Genomic DNA, 21,114 nt, shown 5'->3' on the forward strand with positions numbered 1-21,114 from the left:
CCAGTCATTGTGCCCCTGCATGAACAACACAGGCCTCATTTCATCTTCATGGACGACAATGCTCCAGCTCTTCGAGGTCACATCATTAGGGAATGGCTGCTGGAGACTGGGGTACCTCAAATGGAGTGGCCTGCACTTTCTCCAGACCTGAATCCCACAGAAAACCTATGGGATCAGCTGAGTCGCCGTGTAGAGGTTCGTCACTCTGTACCCCAGAACCTCAATGACCTGAGGGCCGCCCTTCAAGAAGAGTGGGGTGCCATGCCTCAGGAGACAATAAGTCGACTTGTGAACAGCATGAGACGTCGTCTCATGACAAGTTATTGAGACATCGACATTTTTTGTTGTGGTAAACCCACCACTGTTGTTGGCTTTTGTTTCAATCAATTGTTTGAGATGAGGAAATCACCATTGCATGCTTCTACTTAAATGCCCTACTTTCATGATATATCACTGTAGCGTGAACTTTTTACATTTTCCATAAAATTCACCCAAAAGCCAAATATCCCTAACTTTTTGTGAGTAGTGTATATATGTGGCTTTGCCATACCATACTTTCCATTTATTCATATTGACAAGATCAATCTGGTCGGTACGTCTTAAGCCTTGATTGGCTTCAGGATGAGCTTTTTCACAAATCTGGCCTGACGGTGTTGGTAATGTCTGGATGTATCTAGAGCACCCAGAATCCTGTCCTCCCTAATGCCTGTGTACTACTCCCTTGGCCGTACCGGGAGTTTTCTTGGCCCAGGGCCTTATGTTTCCTCTCAGTCATCACCAGTGTTGGGATAGAGCCTTTCTGATCGACAATCTTTCCATTGCAAAGGATAGTCTGGCCATCGTCATCCATGGAAAACTGATTTTGGTTCCTCCAAAACCTGATTATAACATTGCATTGTACTCTTGTTGGCCTTGCAAATGGGACATTAAACTCATCTTTCAACAATTTGAGAATTATATCATAGCACTCTTCATCCATTGGTTGTTGACCATAACCCATGCACTTGGGCCAGAGGGCCAAGAGCAAAATCACCCCAAGCCTCATTGGGCTAATTCTGTCAGTATGTTTCATCTCTTCCTTTGTCTTAATGCAAACCTTTCAAAACATGTATGGCAGTGTTCTGTCCAAACAACGTTTTGCAGGCTGGCTTTGTATACAGACATACCGGTAAACAATTGTACACAATTTGTTTAATGTACAGCTAATACTCAACTTGACTAACTTCTAATTAGCATGTAAGAACAAATCTAGCCTGTACCCTACCTACCACTTTATCCTCATATCCTATCAAACTATTTTCAGAAATCCTATAGAAATCTTAAGCTATTTAAAGAAGTAGCCTAGCCTTGGCTAATGTGATAATAAGTTAGCATCAACAAGCAACAACATAATCATCATGGACCATACCATTACGCTGAGCATCGCCCTCCACAGAGCAGCTCCGCAGTGGAGGGTGCGATGCGAAGCTCAGATCAGAGCGAATAAAAAGCATTTATTGTTATATATTTAACTATATATTGAATTATTGTTGATTTATTTTTTTCCTCCTTTTTATAAATGTAATGAAATAAGAAAACAGTTTATTGTCATTGTATAATTCACACTCATACTCTGTCACATTCTAACATTTTTTACCTACAAATTTCAGGTTATGTTAGTTAGAATATTCTTAAAATACCAATTTCAGAAGAGCAGTCAGTTTTAGTATATATACTAATAGTTTCCACATTAGCATGATTAAATCTTAAGTTCAGTTTAAAATAGAGCTCAGACTGATGTCCCCGTTGACCTCCAGGATGTTAATCTCATGGAATTGTGTGTAACGGTGATTATAGCTGTGTGTGTGGTTCCCATTAACCACAATCCTGAAGGAGTGCGCCTCACAGCAAATGGTCAGCTGAAAAATGAAAAGTAGCAGTCAGTCATTTTGAGGGGACCCTCAGACGTCGCGCAAGCAAACAAGACCCTTCGATATTCGGTAAATGTACATTGGTATTTTAAATCTTGACATGACTGACATGGCTATTGAGAACTTTATCGAATGCCAAAGCGAAACTGTACCTGGCACATTGCAGTTTGGAGGGTGCAGTCAATGTTGTGTATTGTTAAGCAACCTAATTGCATTAACTGGGATAGGTAATGATCCATTGACCGATCTAATGCAAGTAACATTTGACCTTCTTGATCACATTCACATTAGACATATTCTGGGGGCACCACTGGTAGTGTATGTACTAGTTGGAAAATTTTGCAATATCTTTACAGCAACAATTCATGCTTAGAACTATTATGTAGATAATTATTGAGAAATTGGCTGATTTAAAGGACATCCTGTGAAATGGTCGCTACCCATGTAGCTATTTTGTCCAAAGGTCACAACATCTATGGTTACAGTCAAATAGCCGCATTTTGTTGGAAGTCCCCAAGGTTTGAGCTGAGTTTGGCAAAAAATAAATAATAAAAGCTTTTCAGTTCTCTTGCCTGTCAGAGAATTGAAAAGCTGAGCTCAGATCTGAAACCTGTAACTAGCTCCTAAACACCCTGAGACATCAGGAGTTAACTTTTTTATGTATTCAGTAACATTGTCAGCTGCTTTCTTGGCCTCTTAACAAAGACATTTTGAATCTCAACAAGACTAAAAATAAAAATTAAACAATGCGTTTGCAACCGTACCACAAACGGTTGCCCTCTTTGGAAAGGCATTACTCCGAGACGTTCCTCTTTTCCCCACTTCTCCCTCAGCTTTGTGTTATGCACCACGGTGTTCTCGTTGAAACGCGGGTTGTAGTGCAGTGCAATTCCCAAGCAAAAGCTCAGATTCACCATGAACCTGAGAGAGAAGGTGGGACAGGTTGGCATCGTCAGTACTCCTCATTACAGTAAGTAAAAACAACATGAGCACAGCCTTGTTTCATTGTATTTGTGCGTCAATCCAAACATAAATGACTTTTTTATCCTTTGACAAAACAGTTTTCTGTGACAATAGTGCAATTTGAACATTGAACAATTAAGGAGAGCTCAGGCCAGTACAACGGTGAGTAGTTTGCTCAGCTGGACATTTATCATTTACAGTGAATTAGAGTTAAACACTTCCTTTATATAGTGTTTGTGAAAAGTACACTCAAGTAAAATTAATGAAAAATATATATATTAAGAGAGATTTAAAAAGTGACAGTGAATATGGTGAAACCTGACATTAATTAACGAGTGCCATTTGTCACAGTTATTGCCCAGCTTCTTAAAATCTTGACCAAAGTCCTGATTTTTTGATGGTTCTAAAGATTTACTTGAAGGTCCGTCCTGGCTGCACTGATCACAAATATAAAACATGTTCACTATTTATGATCCGATATCCTGTAGTCCAGGGGGAACCCCGAGGACACGGTCTGTGGATCGTTACATGGGAAAGACCAATAGCCAATCGGAAGCCAAGGTGACTCAAACAGAAGTCATAAACACAACAGCAGCCATGGTGGCAAATGCCAATGCTGCTAAGCATAAAGCTTCCCTTGCAACATATACAGTCCATGTCATCCATTGTTTTTTATTTTTTCCTTTTGGATATTCTGTAAAAGAATAATTGACTCTCGGTAATCCCCACACACTATAGGAACAAAACTGTTAAATGTATGGTGGTATGTCGTTATGCGTGGGGTCTTGCACATTTTAAACAACTGTTCAGATTTGAAAAATTTTGTAGCGTGAGCCAGGCATTAGCCTTTGTAGCAGATGGGTCTTGCAACGCTCATCGCTTGGTGGATCAATGTTCGTCCCCATGCTTGCACACAGTAAAATGAAACCGGTGTTGGGATATAAGTAGTCAATGTTAAATCGCCATATCGCGTTCGAATTGCATAAAGCAGATAAAATATTTCTCATTGTGCCTTTAAGTGTGCAACTCACTTGAGTGCAACTTACTTCTACCATCATCTTTAACCGACAACCACGGTGTGTTCTTTTTTTAGAGTTAATTCATCACGTTATCACTTTAAATTTTAAAGAAGACATTATGTGTACACAACTTAGTGCAATATAAAAGAACAAAGAAGTGCAAAGTCACATTAGAACTACACCTTTCAGCATTAGGACTAACGACTCCCTGGATTGTGATGGTCTTCCCGGGGTGAATTCCACCGCTGATGACACCCAGGTAGGGAACAGCCTTCACGAAAAAAAGAAATAGGATCAAATTTGAGCCCCATCTTTGCTGCAATCTGTGACTTCATCTGTTTCATAATTTCTATGAGCAGTAGTCCATCCCATTTCACAAATTCGACAGTTTTTTGGGAGGTACACACAGGCACTGATGATGGTAATGCCGGTTGTGCCGGGAATCCTGGATAAGAAGGCTGTGGGAAGAGTGGATATGCAGCAAACCCAGGATAAGATGGAAAATGTTGATGCGGAGGGAACTAAATAGGAAAGAAAACAAAATGTACTCTCAAAACCAAAAGAATATATATTTTCATATCAGAAAAAATACTTAACAAAGCATGCAATATTTGGACACAGGGTGAGGAGTTACAATGTTACTGATGTTTATTGCTTATATATAGATATATATACAGTATATATATACACATACATATATATACACACATATATATACACACACACATATATATATATAAATAAAGGTGTGTGTTACATCATTTAGCAGATGCATTTGTCCAAAGCAATTTACAATACAGGTACTCCTCACTTAACCAAGTTCTGTTCCTACAACCAGGATTATAAGCAAATTGGTCGATGTGGCAGTTTTGCATACCACACACCACCCAAGTGGCATTTTCAGGGCCCTCCGGCACAGAGACACAGATGATGGGGGTTTGTAAACACTAGTTCATTGTAGAGAGTGGGCTAGCTGGAATTAGCCCAGGAGCAGATAGAACATGTCATCACACGGCTCCTATCCTGAGTGAGTGTGAAGATGGGGGTTTTAACCTGTTGCTCGTTAGCCCAACCAATGAGCAACAGGTATGCAGCCACCCTGACCCAATCACCTAGATCCAGGTCAGGTGTGGCGGCTCAAATCATCCCATCTCCACACCACAGTCGATAAGCGAGGATCTGTGTTATTTCACGGTAAGGGGACGTGGCGATTGCGAACTCTAGTGTAGTGAATACTGACTGTGGGAACGAGACTAAGACTGAGAACGGTGATGTGCGATGAGATGCTTGACACTGAGACGCCGTGCATGCAGCGCTCAAGGCGCGGTATTGCACGCAGCGTAAATTACCAACTGGTCGGAGAGCTGGTCGCAAGTCAGAAAGGTCGTTAAACGGGTAGGTTGTTAAGTGAGGAGTACCTCTAGTGCATTTTGTCATAGTATCAAATCAACTTTATATCACAGTCCCAGCCAGCTACACTTTCTCCAGAAATGAGCATTATAAAGTTAAAGATTTAGTAACATAAAAAAATAATTCTTATTAAAATATTAAAGCATGTAAAGACACAAAAGGGGGAAATCCCTTTGCATTTAATATATCCGCAAACCATTAAAACAACCTGTGTCTCACTATACAGCATTCCAAATTATTATGCAAATTATATTTTTCTCTGATTTTCCTAAATAGTCGATGCAAATGACAGTCAGTATAATTTTCAAATCATCAACTGTTAGGGTATAGGGTATAACCTCCCAATGATAACAGTATTTTTTTCAAAAATAAAAAACTCAAAATGCACTGTTCCAAATGATGTTAATTATGCACAACTGAGTTTCATATTTACTGAAATCAAAAGCTATTTCAATCAAAAAACATCTTAACAGGCCAAGTTACATGTTAACATAGGACCCCTTCTTTGATATCACCTTCACAATTCTTGCGTCCATTGAACTTGTGAGTTTTTGGAGAGTTTCTGCCTTACCACCATAGGCCTCTACGGAGACAGCATCCTCAAGCTGCCCCTCACCAGTCTCACAGAGGAGTTCAAGTGTGCAAAAACAAGACTCCAGATGACACTGAATGAATCCAGAGACATAATGGTGAGCAACAATGCACCAACCTTAACCACTGGCCGCAAATGGAGACCAGCCAAAGCAGTGGAGGAGGCAACAGCAGCTCTCAAACATGCTGACATTGTGGGCCATGTTCAGCAAGGAAGAGGAGGCTTTGGGCTAACAGCCACCCCCCCAGCGTGGAGTAAGGCCACAGCACGAGAACGGAGTAAGATGGTGGTGGAGGAAGTACGTCACCAGAAGGATGCTGCACGATGGGCCAAGGCAGTCTCTCTTGGCAAACAAGGACAGTGGACAAGATGGGACAGTGTGGAGAGGAGGAAGATCAGCTGGAAAGACATGTGGGCCATGGAAGCGAGACAGTTGAGCTTCTCCATCAGAGCTACAAACGACGTCCTTCCAACACCAGTCAACCTTCACCAGTGGTTTGGTGAAGACCTGGGGTGTGCGCTATGTTCTATGCCAGCCACCCTCAGACACATGGGTGTAAAACCAGTCTCACCCAAGGACGTTATACGTGGCGTCACAACCAAGTCCTGAAGGTCCTTGCACCCACTCTGGAGGACAAACGAACTGCCACCAACTCCCTACCACCACCAGCATCCAACCAACAACGGGCAACTATCTTTGTCCGTGAGGGGGCTAAGGTAACCAGAAGCTGCTCTACACCATCTGAGCAAGGCCAGCTACGCTTAGCCCGTGACTGGAAGATGCTGGCTGACATTGGCCGACAGCTGTTTTTTTCCTCCAGAGATTGCTACAACCCTGAGACCTGACCTGGTGCTGTGGTCTCCTTCTCTGAAGAAGCTGTATATCATCGAACTCACTTACCCTGGGAGGACGCAGTGGATGAGGCTTTTGAGCGAAAACACCTACACTACGGCGAGCTCCCTGCTGAAGCACAACACCGTGGCTGCAACGCTGAGGTCTGCCCAGTGGAGGTGGGATGCAGAGGGTTTGTGGCAAGATCTACCACCACACTGTTCGCTGACCTGGGAATTAGAGGCCAGAACCAGCGCTCAGCCGGCAGCCGAAAGGAGCAGCCAGTGGCTTTTTATGAGGAGGAAAGACCCCTGTTGGGCCCCAAAGTAGCAAACCAGTAGGTATGCGGTCAGCTTTGGCTTGACTCAGGGAGTAGGACGCCCTTGCCGTGCAGAGTCCCTCGAGGAGTCTGCCATCAATATGGCTTTCTTTCTCGTGACGAGTCTGGACTCACGCAAGCTCAGGTCCGATCAGCCTGTAGCTGACCACCTTGGGGAGGGTGTATAGTGTAGAGGCCGAAACATCCCAAGATCCAAGGATACACTACTGATGATGCGTATCCAGCTCCCACCATTCACCACCATTCATCACCAAGACGACAAGATGACATCAAGATGTTCTACCATTCATCACGACACTCTTAGGTATGTGCTTGCACAAAGGAATTTACATCTTATCCTGTGTTTGATAAACCGCTTGAATTTCTTTGCAGGATGTCAGAATAGCCTCCCAGAGCTGCTGTTTTGATGAGAACTGTCTCCCACCCTCATAGATCTTTTGCTTGAGGATGCTACAAAGGTTCTCAATAGGGTTGAGGTCAGGGGAGGATGGGGGCCACACCATGAGTTTCTCTCCTTTTATGCCCATAGCAGCCAATGACACGGTGCATTGTCATGCATGAAGATGATTTTGCTATGGAAGGCATGGTTCTTCTGTTTGTACCATGGAATAAAGTGGTCAGTCAGAAAATATATACTTTGCCGAGGTCATTTTCACACCTTCAGGGACCCTAAAGGGGCCAGCTCTCTACCCGCTTTCTCCCCATGATTCCAGCCCAAAACATGACTCCGCCACCTCCTTGCTGACGTCGCAGCCTTGTTGGGACATGGTGGCCATCCACCAACCATCCACTACTCCATCCATCTGGACCATCCAGGGTTGCACGGCACTCATCAGTAAACAAGACTGTTTGAAAATGAGTCTTCGTGTATTTCTGGGCCCACAGCAACCGTTTCTGCTTGTGAGCATTGGTAAGGGGTCGCCGAATAATAGGTTTATGCACAACTGCAAGCCTCTGGAGGGTCCTACACCTTGAGGTCTGGACTTCAGAGGCATCAGCAGCTTCAAATACCTTTTTCCTGCTTTGGAATGGCATTTTAGCAGCTGCTCTCTTAATCTGATGAGTTTGTCTGGCAGAAACCTTCCTCATTATGCCTTTATCTGCATGAACCCATCTGTGCTCTGAATCAGCCACAAATCTCTTCACTGTATGATGATCATGCTTAAGTTTTCCTGAAATATCTAATGTTTTCATACCTTGTCCGAGGCATTGCACTATTTGATGCTTTTCGGCAGCAGAGAGATCCTTTTTCTTTTCCCATATTGCTTGAAACCTGTGGCCTGCTTAATAATGTGGAACATCCTTCTTAAGTAGTTTTCCTTTAATTTAGCTCACCTGGCAAACTAATTATCACAGGTCTCTGAGTGATCCAAAGAGCCCTGAGACACAATATCATCCATGAGTTTAATTGAAAAACAAAAAATGTAATGTTTATGACACTTAAATCCAATTTGCATAATAATTTGGAATGCGGTGTAGTATATAAATATTTTTATAATTTTAAAAGAACTAATATTTTATTTTGTTAACTAATATTTCTATTATATATATGTGTGTGTGTGTGTGTGTGTGTGTGTGTGTGTGTGTGTGTGTGTGTGTGTGTGTGTGTGTGTGTGTGTATATATGTGTGTGTGTGTGTGTATTCAGAATCCTTACCATAGATCCCTGGAATGCGATGGTGAACACCCCCACTTTTCCTGCAATTGATATCGTATCCACCCTTTGAAATGGGATACGGTGTCCGTACTTCATGAAGTGGCATCCGTTGACGTTCAACTAGAAGAAGAAATTCAAGCAAAACCTGGCATTGGTTTCGACACAAAATGAGGCATCAAGAGATAAAAAATATCAGTTTCCGTATGATACGGAGATCAAAGTTCCAGGTTTTTAAGCGGAAATTACATTGGGCCTCATTCACAATTAACACCAAATGCTGTTAGTTTGACATGGATGTCTGGTTATGTGATCTTAGTATTTACTCTTTTTGTTGTATTTTCTTTCTTTTTAATTGAAGTTAGTTAGTTAAATCAGTTCTAAATCATTTACAATAGAACAAATTTGGGTAAAAAATATCAACGGATCCGGAAGTTTGGTTTTGATCGGGGCGGGTGTAGAAGATTTAAACATGGATCAACTTTTGCGGTGCACTGTTCATGAATTAGGGCCAGTGATTTATTTCATTCAGCCAGACCAAAATGCCCCCGTAATCCAACCACTCGATATCAATGTTGCATGTCATATGACGTGGCAGGCACCTCGTAGCCATCGTGGCGCACTGTAATCGCCAGAGTAAAGCTGGAGCCAGCTGCAATCGGGGAGTTCTGCTTCCTCTCCTCTGCCCCCCAGCTGGAGTGCTGCAAAGTGTTGACGACCACATAGCCAGGATAACTGTCATACCGCGGGTTAACGTGGAGAGCGATGTCTGCGTTGGCTAATGAGCCACACTGCAAATTGACATGGAACCTACAGAGAAGGGACACAATGTGCATAACTTTAAGTCTAATTCAGTAATATTTCTGTGAGTCAAACGGATTCAGGACACTCCCTGTCAGTGGTGGTTGGTGGTGATACTGGATGGGAGGACTAAATAAAAGTATACTATCTGCCGGAACTCACACTGCAGAATCACATATTCCGATAAAAGGTTATATAAAACAAGGAAATTGATTATATATTAAGTACCTCATTCATCTTGATGCCAATGCTCGCCACTTTTCTCTAAATTCTGCCACTTTTCGTCCACTTTCAAACTTTTGTTTCCTGTGTTCAGAGTGATTAGTGTTCCACTCACGAACAATTCCTTTGATGTGAATGAATCGTAACAAACAACTCATGAGTCGGGACTCGCTCGGTCAAACTGCAGCCAGACAGGCTGAAGTGAATGAAAACGCTTGACTCACTAATTCAGAGCAAAACTTTTCATCACTCTGCAGCGTCCAGCTTGCTCGTGCCACTTTGTTTATTTAGAACAAGGGTATTGAATTTTAAACTTAATTTCTCATCTTTTTCTTAAAAATATGGGGAGGACTTAGCCCTGTTAGCCCATTTATACCAGCTTTCCCTGCTTCCAGTAAGGATTGCTAAATACTGCAGGTCACAGTGAGAATAATCTCCCCAATCTACAGCTACATGTGCTTTTTGGCTGTTTAGCTCAAAACGGCGGTGAGTCTGTGGGTGAGTGACCAAGTAACTCTTGGAGAGAACATCTAATATACACTCCCTCTGTCCTTGACCATGGAAAGAGAATCTTCTTTTTCTTTCGGCTGCTCCCATTAGGGGTTGCCACAGCGGATCATCTGCCTCCAATACCTTCTGTTCTGCACATCTTCCTCCCTTACACCAACCGCCTGCATGTCCTCCCTCACCACATCCATAAACCTTCTCTTTGGCCTTCTCTTTTCCTCTTGCCTGGCAGCTCCATCCTCAGCATCCTTCTCCCAATGTAACTCTCATCTCTCCTACACACATGTCCATACCATCTCAATCTCGCCTCTCTCTTTTCCACCAAACTGCCCAACCTGAGCTGTTTCTCTGATGTCATTCTTAATCCTGTCCATCCTTGTCACTCCTAATGAGTATCTCAACATCCTCAACTCTGCCACCTCCAGTTCAGCCACCTGCCTTTTTGTCATCGCCACTGCCTCTAAAACATACAACATAGCTGGTCTCACTACCATCCTGTTACCATCCCCTTCACTCTTGCTGGAACCCTTCTGTCACAGATCACTCCAAACACTCTTCTCCACCCACTCCACCCTGCCTGTACTCTCTTCTTCACCTCTATCCCGCACTCTCCGCTGCTTTGGATGGTCGACCCCAAGTACGTGAACACATCCGCCTTGTTCACCTCCATACCTTGCATTCTCAGCTTTTCGCCGCCCTCCCTCCCATTCAGGCACATGTATTTTGTATTACTCCTGCTGACTTTCATTCCTCTTCTCTCTAATGCATGTCTCCACTTCTCCAGGCTCTCCTCAACCTGCTCCCTACTCTCGCCATAAATCACAATGTCATCCGCGAACATCATGGTTCACGGAGACTTCTGCCTGAGTTAATCTGTCCATCACCATTGCAAACAAGAAAGGGCTCAGAGCTGATCCTTGATGCAATCCCACCTCCACTTCGAATGCCTTCATCACGCCTACTGCACACCTTACTACTGTCTGACTGCCCTCATACATATCCTGTACCACTCTTACGTACGTTTCTGCCACCCCCTACTTCCTCATGCAATACCACACTTCCTCTCTCGGCACCCTATCATTTGCTTTCTCTAAATCCACAAAGACGCAGTGCAACTCCCTCTGGCCTTCCCTGTACTTTTCCATCAGCATTCTTAAAGCAAACATGGCATCTGTAGTACTCTTTCCTGGCATGAAACCATACTGCTGCTCGCTGATCCCCACCACTCCTCTTAACCTAGCCTCCACTACCCTTTCCCATAGCTTCATGCTGTGGCTGATCAACTTTATTCCCCTGTAGTTACTACAGCTCTGTACGTCTCCCTTATTCTTGAAGATGGTTACCAGTACACTTCTTCTCCACTCCTCTGGCATCCTCTCCCTTTCCAGGATGGTGTTAAACAGTCTCGTTAGGAACGCCACTGCCATCTCACCTAAACATTTCCATGCTTCCCCAGGTATGTTATCTAGGCCAACTGCCTTTCCACTCTTCATCTTCTTTAATGCTGTTCTCACCTCAACCTTGCTAATTTGCTGCACTTCTTGATCCACTATCCCCACATCATCCACTCTTCTCTCCCTCTCATTTCCTTCATTCATCAGCAATTGGAATTGTTGATAATATAATTCACATTCTAGATATCACAATTGCATTGAATGCAATGGGAAGGGGTTTAAAAATGTTGATATAAACAACTGAATTTTTGATATCAAGAATGTCTGTTTTTCTATATTAGGGTTGAATGTGGGAACATGTTGAGAGAACTGATCGTGATATCCAAAACATTAGAACAGAACACTCACCTGTCTGCCCCAGGGAAGACTTGTCCAGTGATAGTAATGGTCTTGCCGTCAAAGAGACCCCCCTGGATGGAGCCAGTGAACGGCATAGTCTGGACAAAATAATACATTCCATGTAGACAAATTAGCTTCTGTGATACGTCTAATATGCAAAAGTTGGACACTGTATGCAAGCTAAATGTTATGATAAAAAAAAATTCTGAAGGTAGCTGCATTCAAAACTACTAAGATTTTGTCATTTGTGGTTTTTATTCTTTCTTGTCAAAAATATGCAAGATTTAAACAACTACTGCTTTTGGTATTATGAACCCAAATTAAATAGTGCACCTGTTGTGCCACTCCAATTGACAATGGAAGTTGCCGTCTCCTGCAGCCGGCAAATGTGTCCCCCCTCCACTTAAGAGATACTGGAGCCTATGCTCAGTGTCCTGGCTGAAAAGGAGCGCACCCAAGTTCACAAAGCGAAGGCACACACGCCTTCTTATTATTGATGTGTGAAAATACTGGTTTATATATGTTCTGCACAAAAATAACTCACTATAGAACATGTTTATTTATTTTTTTTATTGTGAAACTTTTAACAATTATTTAAAAAAAAATTATATATATATATATATATATATATAATCTCGGCGTGCTAATAAACACGCCAACTGGCGCTGTTTCGCCTCCGCCTGCCTCTTCTTCCTCGTTCCCTGGCAAGTGGCACCTGGGCACGGACATGGAGCAGAGGCAGAACCCGGTACGCCCACCTCCCTGGAGCAGAGGTTCCAAGGGATGGCGAGGGGGCGCTCCGGGACCACCAGCAGGCGATACAGATCCTCCTTCGGGGCACTGCGCCGCCTGTCTGGAGCGGCGGCCTGGCCCCGCCCCCTTGGTCCATCGCAATATACACTCACAGTATATGAACATGAAATAAATATCAACGAAATTGAAAAAAACATTTAGGTTGAGTATCGTATGTTTTGGATCAGTGATTCACACTGTCAGCGTACAAAGTGAAACTATACGAGCAGATCGTGATGATATAAAAAAAAAAAAAAAGAGGCTTGCAATAAGCAAGGCTCGTCTGAGTTTTCGTTCGTCGGCAGTTTTGACTTTAGAGACGGGGAATGAGAAAACGGCCCTTTCTTGTTTTTTTTGTTTTTTTTCTAGCCATAGTTGGAAACGGTGTAACAGTTAATTAAAACATAAGTAATATCATCAGTCATACAAGACATTTCCCTCCTGCATTTCCTCAATACGTTCCGATCCATTATGTACTTTACAAAACGGAAAACAACTGCTCAAAAATGTAGGCTTTAAACAAAACTTACCGGGTTGTGAAAAGATGAAAATGCCATGATCGTACTTCACACACAGTAGTTACGCTCCTGTGTCCTGTTAAGTCAGAAAGGCTTCCAAAAAAAAATCGTTTTATAGTGCTCTTAAGTTTCGATTTCCTACAATAGGCGGTGTTACAAGTTACAGCTACCCGCCGGCATCGTGGTGCCTGTCCAGTATTTTAAAATGAAATGAAATACAATGTAAATAATGTTTGTTGCTTTTATACATACATATATATATATATATATATATATATATATATATATATATATATATATATATATATATATATATACAGTGTGTGTGTGTGTGTGTGTGTATATATACACTCACCGGCAACTTTATTAGGTACATCCTGCTCATACCGGGTTGGACCCTCTTTTGACTTCAGATCTGCCTAAATTCTTTGTGGCATAGATTCAACAAGGTGTTGGAAACATTCCTCAGAGATTTTGGTCCATAATGAAATGATAGCATCACGCAGTTGCTGCAGATTTGTCGGCTGCACATCCATGATGCGAATCTCCCGTTCCACCACATCCCAAAGGTGCTCTATTGGATTGAGATCTGGTGACTGTGGAGGCCATTGAAGTACAGTGAACTCATTGTCATGTTCAAGAAACCAGTTTGAGATTATTTGAGCTTTGTGACGTGGTGCATTATCCTGCTGGAAGTAGCCATCAGAAGATGGGTACACTGTGGTCATAATGGGATGGACATGGTCACCAACAATACTCAGGTATGCTGTGGTGTTTAAACGATGCTCAATTGGTACTAAGGGGCCTAAAGTGGGCTGAGAAAATATCCCCCACACCATTACCTTCAGCCTGAACCATTAATACGAGGCAGGAAAGATACATGCTTTCATGTTGTTTACGCCAAATTCTGACCCTACCATCTGAATGTCGCAGCTGAAATCTAGATTCATCAGACCAGGCCATGTTTTTCCAATCTTCTATTTTGGTGAGCCTGTGCGAATTGTAGCCTCAGTTTCCTGTTCTTAGCTGACAGGAGTGGCACCGGATGTGGTCTTCTGCTGCTGTAGCCCATCTGCTTCAAGGTTCGACGTGTTGTGCGTTCAGAGATGGTATTCTGCATACCTTGGTCGTAACGAATGGTTATTTGAATTACTGTTGCTTTTCTATCGTCTCAAACCAGTCTGCCCATTCTCCTTAAAGCTATGACATCAACAAGGCATTTTCATCCACACAACGGCCGCTCACTGGATATTTTCTCTTTTTCGGACCCTAGAGATGGTTGTGCATGAAAATCCTAGTAGGTCAGCAGTTTCTGCAAAACTCAGACCAGCCCATCTGGCACCAACAACCATGTCACGTTCAAAGTCACTTATATCCCCTTTCTTCCCCATTCTGATGCGCGGTTTGAACTTCAGCAAGTCATCCTCACCATGTCTAAATGCAATGAGTTGCTGCTATGTGATTGGTTGATTAGCTATTTCTGTTAACAAGCAATTGAGCAGGTGTACCTAATGAAGTGGCCGGTGAGCAAGTGAGTGAGTGAGTGTGTGTGTGTGTGTGTGTGTGTGTGTATATATATAAAGTATAACAAATTTCAATTTTTCTTTGGTCTGTCTGCAAGTGTTGGCGGTCAAGCTGAAATTATACAGTAGCATGGGTTAATGTCATGGTGGTATGGTAATGTAATGGTGGATGGCTGGGGGCACATTAAATAATTAACTTCCTTCAATCTGCGCCAGTAACCATCTCTCGCCAGGCCAGAGCATGGACGTGGCCGCATTAGGGGAATTTGTCAGGGATTTTGTCAGCAAAGTTAACATTTCAAAATGTTAGCTTGTGGCTTTATCACAAAATCCTGATTGAAAGAGAATTCCCTGTTTTGCTGACAAAACAATATACTGTAATTCAATGCAACACCGTCTTTGAAAGTCTTTTCCCAAACTACCTCAGCACATGAGACAGACAATACTATTTACAAGTGGGGGAACTGAGTAACCCAAGACCACACTGTCTTGCAGGGACATAATTTTGTTTTGGTAGCTCAAATGCCAGTTCATGACGTGAACTGAGAAACACGGCACCTATATTCTTTATAAGGTCTGCTGGCTCTGTCTCAATATATTCACTGAGATTGGTTTTGAACAAACAGTTACAGTTTTAATTTAGAGTTTGGTGTCATCATTAAGTCATGCTTAGAGTTTAACAGTATAGTATCACTCTAAAGCATTTGTCCAGACAAAAGAATCATGATTCCTAGAACATGTTTTCACTTTTATTGGCAAAAACGGTTTATTTGTTTTTTACTTAAAAGTGCTTGCCACATATTCCTTGTTCCTTTCTCGAGTTTCATGGACTTTGGACACAAAAGAGCCAATAATGTTGTGCACCCAAAATAATTTGGTTAATAATCAAATGTCAGTATGTGAAGGGATGTAAAATATTATGTCAGAGGGATCCACAGTAAGTCAAGAAATGAATCATTGCAATGTACAAAGGGCGATCACCTGACTGCACTATGAGACATTTATGGTCTACTGGGTTGATAATAGTGTCAAAGGTGAAAATGTTGAGAACAAAATTGAACGAGTGCTTGGAGTTGTTGTGTGACTCAAGTAGTTGCAAAACGTCCATTTTTCTTTTTTCCAGGTTTTAGGGACTCCTTTGCTATATCATGCAAATCGTCCATTTTGGCTACATCAACGCTCACATAAGAGACTAGAAACAAATTTGCTCCGCTTCCTGTTGGCTACCTTCTGTAGCCAATGTTACACTATGGATGAAAAAAAGTGTGACAAAAATGTGATGCGACTGTTATTCAAAACATGTTAAAGAACAACACAAAGACAACTGTGACTATGACGTGAGTTTTAACATTTAGCATGTTTTTGTTTTTTTTAAAGGCTTTAACATTGACAGCATTTGTGCATTATACAGATATGCGGAAGTGAATTACTACAGCACCAGACGCACCAGTTCTGCCCTATTCAGCTTGCTGTTCCAAGAATGACACTGAATCATCTTTAATACATTTTATTCATTGTTTAAGTGCAGCATTGTGTACAAAAATATCATCTGACACAACATCCCCACACAGGCCCAGAAGACACACCAAATAATGAAAATGTACATTTTTACAGAATTTATATAGAAAAATATCTATATAATAATCTATTCGTCTACACAGTGAGATCTTTGTACCAGTTTAAAACTTGTGTTAATAAAAATGTTAATACAACAGTAACCACAATATGCAACCTATATATTAATTTCAACAGTGTTTCCTGCTTTTGATGTAAATATGTTATTAATGAAGTTAAAAGACAGCAGGTTTCATGTTTGCACTGTGATGCGAATTAACTGATTTCGGACACACATCCAATGACAAACGTGCACGCAACCCCCAACACATCCACAGAGAAGTAAACATGAGATAAGAGGGGAAAAGCATAAACTGAGGGAACAGTAGGAGTGGCCAGAACAAACATTTTCTTCCACTTCCTGGGGCAATTTCCTCGACCAATGGTCAGTGAACAGTTTAAAATGTTATTTATTTTGGCATTTGTTACGTTCTCTCATTGGTTAATTTCTGATGGCTGTAATATTCAATGTCTGTCCACAAACAAACAAAACAGAAGAATATTGCCACAACACTGGTGGGCAATTTGAAAATCAGGGTTAAATCTCACCCATGAGCATGAACAGAAAAACCGCAGTACAATTTAAGGATTTGGCGTGTCCTAGTTTATCTATTTTGTACAGTGCAGGAGACTTAGTACTGGTAAGCATGGCCAAATTGCCATGCATACAACACTAAAATGGAATCCTCCATCCATTCACTAATGGATGACAAAAACAATGAGTTCATCTACAATAAATTAGCAGCTATATTGACAATGACATTGAATGTCATTTTTGGATCACGCTCTGGCAATATTAGGTCACCCAACCCAAATAAAAAAGTATAGGTTTGCTGTTTTCAACCCAGTCCTTATTGAAGGAAGGTGCAGCAGAGCGGTAAGTTCCTCAATATTCAAGCATTCAGCGAAGTTGCGCTATGAACAGTTAAAAATGATGGGAACTAACATTCAAATCGGAAAAATATTGATCATCAGCTGCTGTACTTATACAAGTAGTAACAGTGGGAGTGGCAGCAGTGATATCTGAGGCAACAGTGCTGGCACAATTTTACCACAAAGATAAAGGAAGTGAACAGAATGGTGATTGAGGAAGTTCAAAACAATGTTGGTGTGCCTTGAAAAAACAGGGAAGTGGGTGAGTACATTGTTGACAAGAAAGAAAGAAAGAAAAGCAATTTGTCACTCAATGTTGTTGAATCCTCCCCGGAGGACAGACCCATGCGCAGAGAGGTGGAAGAAGACATTTAGTCAGCATCCCGGAGAGGGCCAGCCACCAAGTAGGAGCAGGGGAAAAGTGAGATAAAGAATCTTGCAGAAGAGTTACAAATTAGGAAACACATACCAGTCAAGCAGGGGAATCAATAGTGGTGTAGAAGCAGAACGGAAAAAGGAGAGGAAAGCAATCCACAGTAAAAATAGCAGTCAATCGCAATACTACTTGTCAGCAGTGACACAATTATAACACCGACTTTACTGTACATCTAGATTTAAAGTTTAAATTCGAAACTACTCCTATTTTATTTATTCAAATATGCCTCTATGATACGTACTCTGCTGCCTTCCAGAAATGTCCAGGGTGCGAGAGTCGGCGGTTCAACTTGGGCAGCCTCTCCAACATGTCCGTTAGCTGGACGAAGGAAGGTCTCTCATCGGACACAAAGGACCAGCAGGAGGATAGAATCTCCTGCATGGAATACGAGGGAAGATGGTTCGATTTGGCCACGCCAAAGCTAAGTACATCTTGCGTTGTACACTAAGGTTAGGACAAGGGAACGGAAGCATGCTTACCGTGATCTCCTTCCCGAAGCTGGCATCTGCCAGCACCTTTCTGAGACCTTCGCCACTGCCCACCAGCCAGATTTTGGTTTCAATCGGATGGTTGGTGATGGGCCAATCCCGGGCTTGAAGTTCATACCAGATTGTGCTAGAGAAATGACACATGATATGTCATGATTGCGCATTCATCATCGTTCAGGTCAGGTGACACATACAATAATACACAGGATGCTGATAATTAGAAGGCTACACAGAACAAGCCCAGTCTAGCCAAACAACTTGACATACACACGCACACGCTTTAGGTGAGTAGCTCTGGCGCTCTTTAGGTGAGTAGCTCTGGCAGTGCCATCATAAATCTCCATAAACCCAGCTTCAAATGGCTCAGTTGGATAAAAAGCTAGAACAACCACCACAAGTGCCAGCAATACAATAATTATAAGAATAATTATTTTACCTAAAAGCGTAGACGTCAGCAGCATTCGAGAAGGGCAGTTGGTCCTCATACTCCACTGGTCCCATCCTGCGCACAATCTCTGGGGCCAGGTAGTTAATCCGGCCCTGAGGAAGCCGTAGAATGTTGTCTCTTCTGAACATACATACAACATACATTAAAAAACCTTTGGTTATCCAGCACCATCCTTGATTTTCCTCGAGGCAATATTAATGAGGCGATACATACCTTCCTTCTTGCACCACCCCAGACATCCCAAAAAGGCCAAAGTCCGTTATGACAACCTTGTTTGTGTCATAGAAAACATTTTTCGATTTCAGGTCCTTGTGAACAATGCCTTTGGCATGCAAGTATCCCATTCCCTGTAACAGTGACAGTTCTTCATTTGCAGGTCCAAAGCAGAAATTGAAAAGCACGGGTGGAAAAGGTGCAATACCTTGACAATCTCCTGGGCGATTTGTCTGGTCTTGTTCATGTCCAGTGTATGCTTTAAATCTCTTACAACAGAGAATAGTGGCTGCCCTTTACAGAAGCTACAGAGAAGGGGAAATGATTGAATAATGTTAATGAAACAGAACACTGAAAAACCTGAATATGCTTGTTTGCTGAATAAACATCAGTGACTTTGCAGTTTTGAAATTGGTGGCCCAGACCACTCATACAGCTTAATGCCTGCTAACCTGGTGATGATTGCGAGGTGAGGTGGCGCCATGCAGGCACCCATGAAGAGCACTACGTTCTCATGGCGAGTCTGTCGGTAGTTCATCACTTCCTTTTTGAACAGCTTTAGGTGGTCCTGGTTGTTGCCATCAATCTCCAGGAGGCGAATGGCAACCAACCCGTGCCAGCGACCCTTGTGTACCTTCCCCCAGCGACCCTAATGCAGCACACTCAAATGGCTGTTTGTACTGTATTGCTGCATTCTATTGAACTCATAACTCTGAAAAATCCAATCGCAGAAAAGTACAAAGGAATGAAATTCCGAACCTGAGTTTGTTGAGATTACAGATTTCACATCACAGCCACACAGCAGAGCAATAAGTTAACAGCAATGTTTCTATTTCATTGTGGCAATTTCGCAAACCACCCTCCACCCAAGTGCCGATTCAGGGACCTCCGGCACAGAGACACAGAAGACAGGGTTGTAGACACCAGTATATTGTAGAGTGTTGGCCAGTTGGAATAAGCCCAGGAGACGGACTTGTGTCATGACAGGGGCTCCTCTCCTGAGTGAGTGTGAGGATGGGGGGTTTTACCTGCTGCTCATTAGACCAACCAACGAGCAACAGGTATGCAGCCACTCTGATCCTGGATCCACCAATTACGCCAGGTCATGTGTGGCTGCTCAAACCACACCATCCCCACACCACACATGTTTTTTGACTTTCAACCTCAATTTACTGCTTTTCAGTGTCAAAGCGATAAGGTTGGCTGGCAAGCTGGCAGCCTACTAACCATAAACCGTAAAATAAAATAAAATAATATATAATGCCATCATCGACTCCTGCCTCATGACTCACATCCTATTTATTTTATGTCAATACATTTTCTGGCTAAGCAGAATTGTACAAAATATGACGATTTTAAATGCTAAAATGTCAGCTTGCTCCATTTTGGAACTGTCCAACTGACCACCCCCTGAAAAGGTCAACATTGATAAGGAGGTTTGTGTGCCAAATTTGTGTGTCAAAGTTCAACAAGTTCAAAAACTCTAGGGAACTTCATTTCACTACCAGAAGTGAATCCAGTGATCTCGACAGTTTCATTGAGTTTAGTTGAATCTGATCTAGAATATTGCAGACACAAATGTTGCTGTGACTGGGGCCAAATGTAGGCAGTATAATGAAAACAAAGACAACATTTCCGGAAAAAGAACCACAGGAGAACATTTCCGTGAACACCATTGTTGGTATACTCAATGGTTCTCCTTCGGAATAGTGCACCGCACAAATCTGTGCTTGAATAATACATACTCACATTTTAAGCAAAAGTTCTGGATTCATCATTATATTCATGCTTGCCTCAAACCACTTGTACACACAAATCCTAAAGACGTCCTAGAAAATGATACAGCCAAACTAAATGTAATTGACATATTAGTACCACAATTTACAACTTATATTGAATGTTATACAATATAAAAAAAAATATAAAACTAAAAAATATTTACATATAATAATGATCCAACACATTATTTTTGGTAAAAAATGATTATAAGGGTCTGTCAGAATCCTGCCCTGTGCTTGTTTGTTATCTGTTTCCCTCTGTCTAGCTCTCTAGCTCCCTCTGTCCCTCTCTAGCTCTGTCTTTCTTGGGTTTCACACCGCTGCCACTGCACACCTGTCCCCATTCTGCAATCTCACCACCTGTCTTCACCTTCCTCATCACTACTCTT

The 21,114-nt window shown here is 42.2% G+C and overlaps 2 protein-coding genes across 4 annotated transcripts in view; both read right to left on the reverse strand.

Moving 5' to 3' along the window:
- Positions 1-1,564: 1,564 nt before the first annotated feature.
- On the reverse strand, positions 1,565-13,477 carry LOC307234622 (galectin-9-like). 2 transcript variants are annotated; one of them, XM_080006445.1, is made up of 8 exons: positions 13,365-13,477; positions 12,052-12,140; positions 9,322-9,529; positions 8,723-8,842; positions 4,300-4,413; positions 4,075-4,163; positions 2,675-2,831; positions 1,565-1,898 (listed from the first exon to the last, which is right to left on the reverse strand). In XM_080006445.1, exons 1-8 carry the CDS (start codon positions 13,389-13,391, stop codon positions 1,752-1,754), a joined length of 951 nt encoding a protein of 316 aa, XP_079862571.1. In that variant the 5' UTR covers positions 13,392-13,477; the 3' UTR covers positions 1,565-1,751. The 2 variants fall into 2 exon arrangements, with proteins under 2 accessions (XP_079862571.1, XP_079862572.1); XM_080006446.1 differs by lacking the exon at positions 13,365-13,477 and adding an exon at positions 12,758-12,794.
- Positions 13,478-16,429: 2,952 nt separating this feature from the next.
- The window catches only part of LOC307235395 (kinase suppressor of Ras 1-like), a 32,062-nt gene continuing 27,377 nt past the window's right edge, over positions 16,430-21,114 (reverse strand). The window contains exons 13-19 of one of the 2 annotated variants that reach the window (XM_080007475.1): positions 19,400-19,596; positions 19,156-19,252; positions 18,948-19,081; positions 18,723-18,854; positions 18,278-18,413; positions 18,040-18,173; positions 16,430-17,603 (exon numbers count right to left, since the gene is read on the reverse strand). In XM_080007475.1, coding sequence (XP_079863601.1) covers positions 17,474-17,603; positions 18,040-18,173; positions 18,278-18,413; positions 18,723-18,854; positions 18,948-19,081; positions 19,156-19,252; positions 19,400-19,596 — 960 coding nt within the window. In that variant the 3' untranslated portion in view covers positions 16,430-17,473. Of the gene's footprint in view, positions 18,174-18,277; positions 18,414-18,722; positions 18,855-18,947; positions 19,082-19,155; positions 19,253-19,399; positions 19,597-21,114 lie in introns of both variants that reach the window. The other variant, XM_080007476.1, reaches the window with a different exon arrangement.

The sequence above is a fragment of the Zeus faber genome (genome assembly GCF_960531495.2).
Source record: "Zeus faber genome assembly, chromosome: 9".
Classification (NCBI taxonomy): Eukaryota; Metazoa; Chordata; class Actinopteri; order Zeiformes; family Zeidae; genus Zeus; species Zeus faber.